General features: G+C 57.2%; 2 protein-coding genes across 2 annotated transcripts in view; one reads left to right on the top strand and one right to left on the bottom strand.

Moving 5' to 3' along the window:
* Positions 1-3,371: 3,371 nt before the first annotated feature.
* On the top strand, positions 3,372-5,703 carry CDK5R1 (cyclin dependent kinase 5 regulatory subunit 1). The gene has a single exon (XM_058041660.1). The coding sequence runs from the start codon at positions 3,410-3,412 to the stop codon at positions 4,301-4,303; it is 894 nt and encodes a 297-aa protein (XP_057897643.1). The 5' UTR covers positions 3,372-3,409; the 3' UTR covers positions 4,304-5,703.
* Positions 5,704-6,201: 498 nt separating this feature from the next.
* MYO1D (myosin ID) overlaps positions 6,202-9,671 on the bottom strand; it is a 176,078-nt gene continuing 172,608 nt past the window's right edge. The window contains exon 22 of the mRNA XM_058041642.1: positions 6,202-8,156. Within this exon, the coding sequence (XP_057897625.1) occupies positions 8,000-8,156 (157 nt within the window). The 3' untranslated portion in view covers positions 6,202-7,999. The remainder of the gene's footprint in view (positions 8,157-9,671) is intronic.

Below are 9,671 nucleotides of genomic sequence, written 5' to 3'. Positions count from 1 at the left end.
GCAGCTCTCCCTGGAGCCTGACTTTGCATGCTCTTGTTTAAGATAGATTTCAGTGTTCCCTCCCTCCCCACCTGCGCTGTAGGAGGAGCAGGTGGCCATGGGTGGGCTCCAGCCGTGCCTGTGAGCTCTGGGTCCCCACTGAGGTGGGACAGCCCATGGGGAGCTCCCTCCTCGGTCCCAAAGCCCTGGGGGTGGATGGAGCGTGGTGTGTTCCAGCATGTTCCATTTTCTGGTGAGGTTTCCAGTAAGTTTTGATGCCATTTGGGCAGTGTAAGCTTCTGCATCTCTGTCCTGCTCATCTTTATTTTTTTCTTTCCCCTCTGTCTCTATTTCCCTCTCCACCTTTTTCTTACAAAATTTATATTTTGTAAAAGGATTCTGTTTTATCAGGAAATATTTTGCCTTCATGCTGACTCTTAGACTGGCTGATTTTTTCCCCTTTTCTGTTCACATTTTGACCTCTCCAACCTTTTTCTTTATTTTATTTTATTATTCTTAATTTCCATCTCCTCCAGTCAGTCGCTGTTTGGGTTTTTGGCACCATCAATATCAAATGTACAAACGGTTCTTGCTAACCAACACCAGGTATATCTGATGTTCAGATGAGTTCCAATAAAGAATTTTTTTTTCAAAATCCTCTGTCTCCTGTCTTCAGCCACCAGGGCTGATCCTTTACTTAGGAAGGGTGGGCTCATCCCTCACGAGAGCATCCTTGGGGACCATGTTTTGGAAACACCAGATGGGAATGTTTGAGTTGGCATCAGAAAAGATTTATGGATTGTGACATGACACTGGCACAACAAGTTCTAGTGCATTGAATGTATAATAATAATAATTATTATGTTGGAAAATGGATTAAATGTCCTCTCACCCCTCCAGCCTTTCCTGATCATGCCCTGCCAGGCCCAGATTCCTCAAAAGGCTGGGGAGGAGGTTTAGGGTGTCTTTGATACAACATCTTGAATTTTTACAGCTGAAACTCCGGGGACACCAGGTGGTGCAGGAAAGAAACTAGAAAATGTGGTGGGTTTCACTCTGCTCTTATATCTCAGGCAGCAGAGAGATGCATTTCTAGTTACATAAAAAAAGGAAAATAATTCATTTTTTAAACTTTGATTAGTGAGATTCTTCCCCAAACATCTCTGTCCTGTTCACTGTGATGCCCCTGAAGTGGCATTTTCCCCAGGGTGGTGTCATTTGGATGGGATTTGCTGAATTAGGTGCTGATGGTGGGTGAATGAAAGGAAATCCGTTCATGGGATGGGCAGAGGCTGGGGTGGAGATGGATGGGCAGTCATAAAATCCGGGAGAGCTTGGGTTGGATGTCACCTAAACCAGCACCCAGTGCCAGCCCTGCCGTGGCAGGGACACCTCCCACTGTCCCAGGCTCCTCCAAGCCCCAATGTCCAATCTGGCCCCACAGGGAATAATTCCTAATTCCCAATATCCCACCCAACTCTGCCCTCCTTGTGTGTCCCTGCTGGGGATGATGTCCTGCTCCAGCTGCCATCCCCCAGAGGGACAGAGCTCATCCTGACCTCACAGGTGACAATGTCACAATGTGACCAGGCTGGCAGGGCCCTGTGCTCGGGGCTGAGGGGACCTGAGCAGGTTGAGGCAGCAGGGCTGTGGTGACACCAGCTTTGGTGCCCTGTGTGGGATTAGGGGGTTTTGGTGACACATCAGTCCCTGGAATTGCCTTTGGAGCAATGGGGTTTTCTGAGGCACCTCCAAGTGTGTTAAAATTAGGGATGAACCCCCTCAAATTGTGCAGCCTGGTTTTAAACCCTTTTGGCTTAAACTTCATAAGGCTGAATTTAAAAGCTGAAAATTGCTGCTTGGATCTGGAGGATCTTTTAATGGAAAAAGGGAATTCTCAGTGACAGCAGTGACCAGGCTGGGCTGTCACTGTCCCCGTGTTTTTGGGAGGAGAGAGCCTGGACCACTCCCCAAAAACCAGCTCCCACAGTGGCTTAAAATGTGCTGTGATGGTCAGGCAGGTTTTTGGGACAGTTCTGTCCTCACGGGAGATTTTGGGGTTTTTTTGTTTTTTTTTTTTGAGATTTCCCTGCTGCGGGAATGCCATTGTCAGCCGCGGGTCTAGGCCTGGGCATAAATAGGTGTAAATGAAAAAAATAATTTGGGTCATTGGCGCCGGACCGGGACGTGCCCGAGCTTCCCTCGGTGCCGGGCTCCGCTCTCCGCAGCCGGAGCGGCCTCTGAGCGTCGCTGCAGGTCACGGAGAGCCCGGCGGGGCCGCGGCTGCCGGTGCCTCCCGCCAGAGCCGGCGCTGCTCCGGTACCGGCGGGAATGGGATCCCGGTGCCAGTGGGAATGGGATCCACGGTGGGAATGGGATCCACGGTGGGAATGGGATCCCGATGCGAGTGGGAATGCGATCCTGGTCACAGTGAAAATGGGATCCCGGTGCCAATGGGAATGGGATCCCTGTCACAGTGGGAATGGGATCTCGGTACCACAGTGGGAATGGGATCCCAGTGTCGGATCCTGGTCACAGCGGGAATGGGATTCCCGTCCGGGCAAGGGGCGCTGGGCTGGGCCGGGCAGTGGCTCCAAGCAGAGCCGTGGTACCCGGGGGTTTCGGGAGCTGCAGGCGCGTTCCCCAAACCCGGCCCGGCCTCAGAACGGGGTACCGGGCATTTCATTGCCCCGGTACCTTCGCTCCCCGGCCCGGAGCTGGGGAGGCCCCGCCGGGCGGGCAAAGAGCGGCCAGGGCAGTGCGGGGTGCGGGGCCCGGGTGCGAATCCGGGGTGCGGCTCGGGATGCCGGTGGAGAAGGGTTTTAAATCTGAATTTTAGGATTTTTAAAAAATTATTTTCGTTTCTTTTTATTCTTTTCCCCTCCTTGTCGTGCCCGGCCCCTGCCCGGGGGCTCGGGGGCTCCGCGGGCTCTGCGACCTCCGGGACCCCAACGCGGAGCGGGGCCGGGGGCGGAGCCAGGGCAGTGAGGGGCGGGGCACCCGTCATTCATAAACAGTGGGGGGCGTGGCCTGGGATGTGTGGGCGTGGCTTGGAGTGACAGGGGCGGGCACAAACCATTGAAGGCAGTGAGGGGGCGGGGCTCCGCCGGCTGTCACCGTTCGGGGGCGGGGTCTGCGCAGCTGGGGGCGTGGCCGTCAGCATCTGTTGTCGCGGAGGGGGCGTGGCCTGGGCTGCCGCGGCGGGCGCACGTGTCGGCGAGGGGCGGGGCGGCGGGCGCGCGCACTGCGCCGGCGGGAGCGCGCGCGGCGCGGGGCGGGTCCGGGCGCGGCGCTGAGCGGCGGCGGCGGCGGCGGCGGCGGAGCAGCGAGAGCGGGGCCGGCCGGGCCGGGCCGCGCCGGGGCCGGGGCCGGGGCCGGGGCCGGGGCGGGCGGCGGGGGCCCGCCGTGCGCCCGCCGGGCGGCCGGCGCCATGGGCACGGTGCTGTCGCTGTCGCCGAGCTACCGGAAGGCCCCGCTGTTCGAGGAGGGGGCGGCCACGGTGGGGCACTACACGGCGGTGCAGAACAGCAAGAACGCGAAGGAGAAGGGCCTGAAGCGGCACTCGCTGATCTCCGTGCTGCCCTGGAAGCGCATCGCCGCCGTCTCCGCCAAGAAGAAGAGCTCCAAGAAGGTGCAGCCCAACGGCGGCTACCAGAGCAACGTGACCCACCTCAACAACGAGAACCTGAAGAAATCGCTCTCCTGCGCCAACCTCGCCACCTTCGCCCCCCCGCCGCCCCCCGCCGCCGCCGCCGCCGCCCTCGCCTCGGCGCAGAAGGCGCCCCCGGCCGCGCCCGCCGCCGCCGCCGCCACCCCGCGCCGGGTCGTGGTGCAGGCGTCCACCAGCGAGCTGCTGCGCTGCCTCGGCGAGTTCCTGTGCCGCCGCTGCTACCGCCTGAAGCACCTCTCGCCCACCGACCCCGTGCTCTGGCTGCGCTCCGTGGACCGCTCGCTGCTGCTGCAGGGCTGGCAGGACCAGGGCTTCATCACGCCGGCCAACGTGGTCTTCCTCTACATGCTGTGCCGGGACGTCATCTCGGCCGAGGTGGCCAGCGACCACGAACTGCAGGCAGTGCTGCTCACCTGCCTGTACCTCTCCTACTCCTACATGGGCAACGAGATCTCGTACCCGCTGAAGCCCTTCCTGGTGGAGAGCTGTAAGGAGGCCTTCTGGGACCGCTGCCTCTCCATCATCGACCTCATGAGCCCCAAGATGCTGCAGGTCAACGCCGACCCGCACTACTTCACGCAGGTCTTCGCCGACCTCAAGAAGGAGAGCGGCTCCGAGGAGAAGGGCCGGCTGCTCATCGGCCTCGACCGGTGAGCGCCCGCCGCCCCCCGGAGCCGCTCCCGGGGGGATTTGCCCGGCGGGGAAGGGCGGGAGCCGCCGCCTCCCCATCCCGGGGGGCACACGGGGGGTTCGGCCGCCGCCGGACCGGAGCGCTGAGCCCCGGTTCCCTCCCGCGCCGCCGCTTTGCAGCCGCCGCTTTGCCCTCCCCGTGCTGCGGGCCCGGGGATGCTGCGGCTCCGCCATGGATTGATCCCAGCGGTTCATGGATGGGGGGGATGACGAGAATCCCTTCCCCAGCCGATATCCCCCGGGAGCGGAGCGGGGCTCCGCCGGTCACCGCATCACCGAGACAGAGCCCAGGTAGGGGGGAAAAATTAAAAAAAAAAAAAGGAGAATAATTCCTGTAAAGGCTCCAGCGCAGGCGGCTGAACCGGCCCGGTCGGGACTCACCGGGACAGAGACGCGGGCACGGCCCGGGGACCCCCCCACCCCCCTTTCCTCCCTCATCTCCCCCTCCCCTTTATTTATTTTCTTTGAAGAGACTCGAATTCCCGAGCGGGTCCGGGTGACGGGAATCACCGCTACTGTTCATGAGATCAATGTGAAATGTCTTGTTCCCATCGTGCACTGGTCATGAGTATTGTGTAAAGGATCTACTTGAGTGTGCAAGCAAGGGGAGCCGCCACATGCTGCTATATGAATTCTTCTAGAACAAACCCAACGAACTGCAGACCTGCGGGGGGGAAAGAGAAAAAAAAAAAAAACCTTTCTTCTGTCATTGTTGCTTTTCCAGTGGTATTGCGCATGCAAACAGGAGCATTTTGTGTCTTCGGGATTAAAAAAAAAAAAAGGAAAAAACGCATAAAAAAATAATAATCAAAAGAAAAACCTTAATGAGAGATGGCTGTAAAATTACACCCATGCACAAAGACCCGCCACCACCCCGACACCGCAGTCTCGAGCCGGTATTCCCGTATCAGGCCTGGGGACTGAGACCTTCTCTTTGGGTTTTATCGTTTTCTTTTCTCCGTGTGCTCAGTTCTAGTTTAGTTCTGGTCCATCGGGCGTTAAACTGGCGAACAAGAGGGAGAAATAACGTGCCATTTATTTTTATTTTTGATTTTTCACTTGAAGCTCTTCATGGCTGTACATTGGACCCTGCTAATGATACATGTGTACGTACGTTTTTTTAGTGCAATCTCTTCTGTAGATCTTTGTTGACCAAATTGGTGGGTATTGTTACTTATTAATTTATATTTGTCTCATTTTTGTATGTATGTGTATAGTGTGTTTGTAAGTATGTGTGGTTTATAACCCGACCGACTGTGTCATGGGGCTCAGTGTGCCTGTAATTTAATCCCCTCCCCTTATTTTTATTTATTTTTGTACTGTGCTGATTAAATAAAAATGCACTGACCATCCATTACACGGCAGCGGCTCGTGGCCGAGTCTTTTCTGCGCTCGGAGGTTGGATTTGTGTTGACGACAGAGATTTAACGCAGCCGCCGCTTTAATCGCGTTACCGGGGTCACCCCGTGGTGGGAGAGCGGCAGCACCGAGGGGGAAAATCGGGATACTGGGATAACTGGGATAACTGGGATAACTGGGAAATCCATCCGGGCATCATCAGGAACGGGCAGTGCCACGGTGGGATGGAGCTAATTGCTTTCTTTTATTATTTATTGCAGTGAATTATGTAAACAAAATCCAGGTCCATTATAGTAGGGTTTTTTTAATGCTCTTTTACACATAAAATATCAGCGATTTATTTAAAAAAAAAAAAAAGGTTCATTGCATTATTGCCCCCGGCTGAGAATCCAAGTTTCAATTTAGAAATAGTTAATTTATGGGAAAACCAAGAATATATATATTTTATATATTTATATATATATTTTATATATATATATATAAAACCAGAGCAGGAACAGATAATATATTTTATAAGACACATCTCATCACATACAATATTGCCATCTCATGGTAGGAGATCATTTCCCAAGCTGCAATTCCTTGCTGTCCATCCCGATTCCATCCCCCCATTCTCCTGGAGGGACAAAAGTGCTGATCCCACCCCGGGGCGGGGACGTTTGCACCGGGACCGGAGGCGAGAAGTGCAAATCCCAAGGCACAGACACGGCCGGGGGGGTCTCGGGCTTTGGCATTGGGGGTGCCCTCCAGGGGAGCTGGTTTGGGGTCCAGGGAGGTGCTGGGAGGTTCCTGGGGTGATCCCGGGGTGCTGTGTGAGCCTGGCGGGGTCGGGGCTGTCGCTGTCACCTCCTGGCCCTGGGCTGGTGCTGGGGGTCTGGGGGAGCCCCTGCCCAAGGGACATCCCAGAGCTGCACCCCGAGAGGGGCTGGGGGTGCTGGATGCTCCCGGGGCAGGTCCAAGGCCAGGGACAATGGGAATGGGGAGCTCTGCCATGGGGCTCCCCGTGCTCATTGATGCTCCACATCCCTGTCTCTCCCTGGCCAGAGGGACACCAAGGCTGCAGTGACCTGTCCCGTGCCCCGTGTCCATGGCACAGCTTCAGGAAACCTTTGTGCCTGAGGAGCCTCTTCCAGGCTTTCAAATTCCCAAAATGCTCCATCAAACAACGGCTCCCCTTTGCTGGCCCCGAGGTGGGGTCACCCTCAGCACCCCCATCTCCAGGGCTGGGAATCCTGACCTGACCAGCAGTGCCAGGACAATCCCAATGTAAATCCCAATGTAAATCCCAATGTACAATCCCAATGTAAATCCCACCAGCCTGGGCTGCTCAGGAACCACAGCAGTGCCCAGCACAGTGGGAATAAACCACTGAGGAGATCCATCAACACAGAGCTCGGGGTTATCTGGGCTGGGCAGGACGAGCCCAACGCCCCAAAACCCACAGCCCACTGTGGGAGAGCCAGGAAAACTCATGGAGGGAGAGGAGCCTGGTGCTGGCAGCTGGGGCTGTGCCAGGTTCATGTTGGATAGTGCAAAGCTTGGCCCCCCAAACTCCTCCTGCTCCTGGGCTCACCCCAACGCTGGCACAGACACAAAGCCACGTGGATCATCCAAAATTCAGCAAGGCCACACGGTCCCACCTCCTCCAGGCCCTTGGAGGGGTAATTAAGGCAAAAAAAGCAATGCAGGATTAACGAATCCAGGCCTGCACTGCAAGTCCCCTGTCCAGCCAAGGTGCCTCGATGGGTTGATGAATTCCCGAGGGAAAGCAGCAGCTCTGGAGGTGTCTCCATGAACCTTGGGGGCTGCAGGAGTGTGGAGTGTGGGAGGGAACCCTCCCTGCCCAGCCTGGCCCCGGTTCTGTGGGATCTGGCCCTACAGAAGCCGACTCCCTGAGCTGGGCATCTTTGGTTCCTCCTCTGGAGGCTGCATCAAGCTGCAAAGACTGACACCAGGGGAAGGAGCATGGAAGGGAGAAGCGGAGAGGGGCTGAGGAATCAACGTGGGAAAGGGAAGAAGGGGTGGTGGAAGTACCTAGAAACTCTTTTTTTTCAGTCTGATTCCAAAGGAAGCGCTCTCCTGATGTTCCAGCCTGGTTTGTAATGTGAAGAACAAGTCACCAGCTATTTTAGGTCTTCATTCCGTGCGAATTTGGCTTTTCTAAACCCCTGAAATTGGGGTTTTCCAGACCTTGAGCTTCTTGAGGCTGCTTTAGGCACCTTTAGGTCGCTGCCGAGCATCTCCCGGTGGATCCCGGCGGGAGGAGGGCGGTCCCGGCCCCGCTCCGGGAGGGAGGAGCCGCTAATTGCCCGGCACGCAGAGCACGAAGCCCGAGCGGTGCTTGGTGAAATCCGGCTGGGGCTGGTTGATCCGGGTCTCCACGGACACGGTGCATTTCCTGCCGTGCAGGCTGCACTGCACCGGGTTGGTGACAGAGACGTGCAGGGAGCGCTTCTCCCTGGGGGACAGAGGGACACGGTCAGAGGGGATGGGATCCATGGGGTGGGATGGGATCCATGGGATGGGATCCATGGGGTGGGGTGGGGTGGGATGGGATGGGATGGGATCCATGGGGTGGGATGGGATGGGATGGGATGGGATGGGATGGGATGGGATGGGATGGGATGGGATGGGATCCATGGGATGGGGTGGGATGGGATGGGATGGGATGGGATGGGATGGGATGGGATGGGATGGGATGGGATGGGATGGGATGGGATGGGGTGGGATGGGGTGGGATGGGATGGGATGGGATGGGATGGGATGGGATGGGATGGGATCCATGGGATGGGATGGGATGGGATGGGGTGGGATGGGGTGGGATGGGATGGGATGGGATCCATGAGATGGGATCCATGGGAATGGATGGGATCCATGGGATGGGATGGGATGGGATGGGATGGGATGGGATGGGATGGGATGGGATGGGATCCATGGGATGGGATGCATGGGATGGGATCATTGGGATGGGATGAAATCCATGGGATGTGATCTATGGAATGGGGTGGCATGGGGTGAGATCCATGGGATGGGATGGGATCCATGGGATGGGATCCATGGGATGGGATGGGATGGGATGGCACAGGACAGGATGGAGGGACGGCACAGGACAGGGTGAGATGGACAGGGGAGGCTGATGGGGTGGGACGTGAATGACTCAATGTGACAATGCAGATGGGACAAGATGGGACAAGTAGGACTGAACAGGATGGGACAGGGTGGGCAGGGACAAGATGAGGCAGATGGGATGGGACAGAGCAGATGGGATGGGGTGGAACAAACAGATTGGGATGGGATGGGATCCATGGGATGGGATGGGATCCATGGGATGGGATCCATGGGATGGGGTGGGATCCATGGGATGGGATGGGATCCATGGGATGGGAACCATGGGATGGGGTGGCCACAGATGGGATGGGTGTTTTCAGGTCAGGCACATCCTGCAGCCAAGCCACAACTCTGTGTTAAGCCAGGCCTGAGCTCTGAGCCCAGCTCTGGCCTTGTGAAGCCTCAACCTCTGTACTGGGATCCTGTGGGAGGCCTCAGCTCCATGGGCAGGGCACAGACCAGGCCAAAGGGCCCAGGGGCTGCTGCCAGCTCGGGCACTGCCCCTGAATGCCCTGCAGTGACCCCTGGGCACCCCATGCCACCAGCCCTGGCACCAGCTCTGTGCCTGCAGCAGTGACAGGGACATCCCTGGGCTGAGCTCAGGCTGAAACACAGCCTGGAACAGAGGAAGGAATCACACATGGGGTGCTGGCTGTTCCCAATTCCCTCACAGACAGACAGGCAGACAGACAGACAGACAGACCAAACTGGCTGGGACAAAACCCTGTCCCTGCAGCTTTTGAACCCCCTAACCCAGTTTTGCCACCAAACATGACTCCCATGAGTGAATCAGGACATTCTGCCCCCCCACATTGGTTTGTGTGGCTGTTGGGGTCCCTGCCAGTGGGGACATGAGGACAGCAGG

Source organism: Melospiza georgiana, chromosome 28 (genome assembly GCF_028018845.1).
Source record: "Melospiza georgiana isolate bMelGeo1 chromosome 28, bMelGeo1.pri, whole genome shotgun sequence".
NCBI classification, from domain to species: Eukaryota; Metazoa; Chordata; class Aves; order Passeriformes; family Passerellidae; genus Melospiza; species Melospiza georgiana.
Note: the sequence above shows the minus strand (reverse complement) of the source record. Positions and strands in the feature narration are given on the sequence as shown.

Coding starts and splice junctions, on each gene's coding strand:
- CDK5R1 (XM_058041660.1), top strand. CDS start 3,410: ATGGGCACGGTGCTGTCGCTGTCGCCGAGCTACCGGAAGGCCCCGCTG.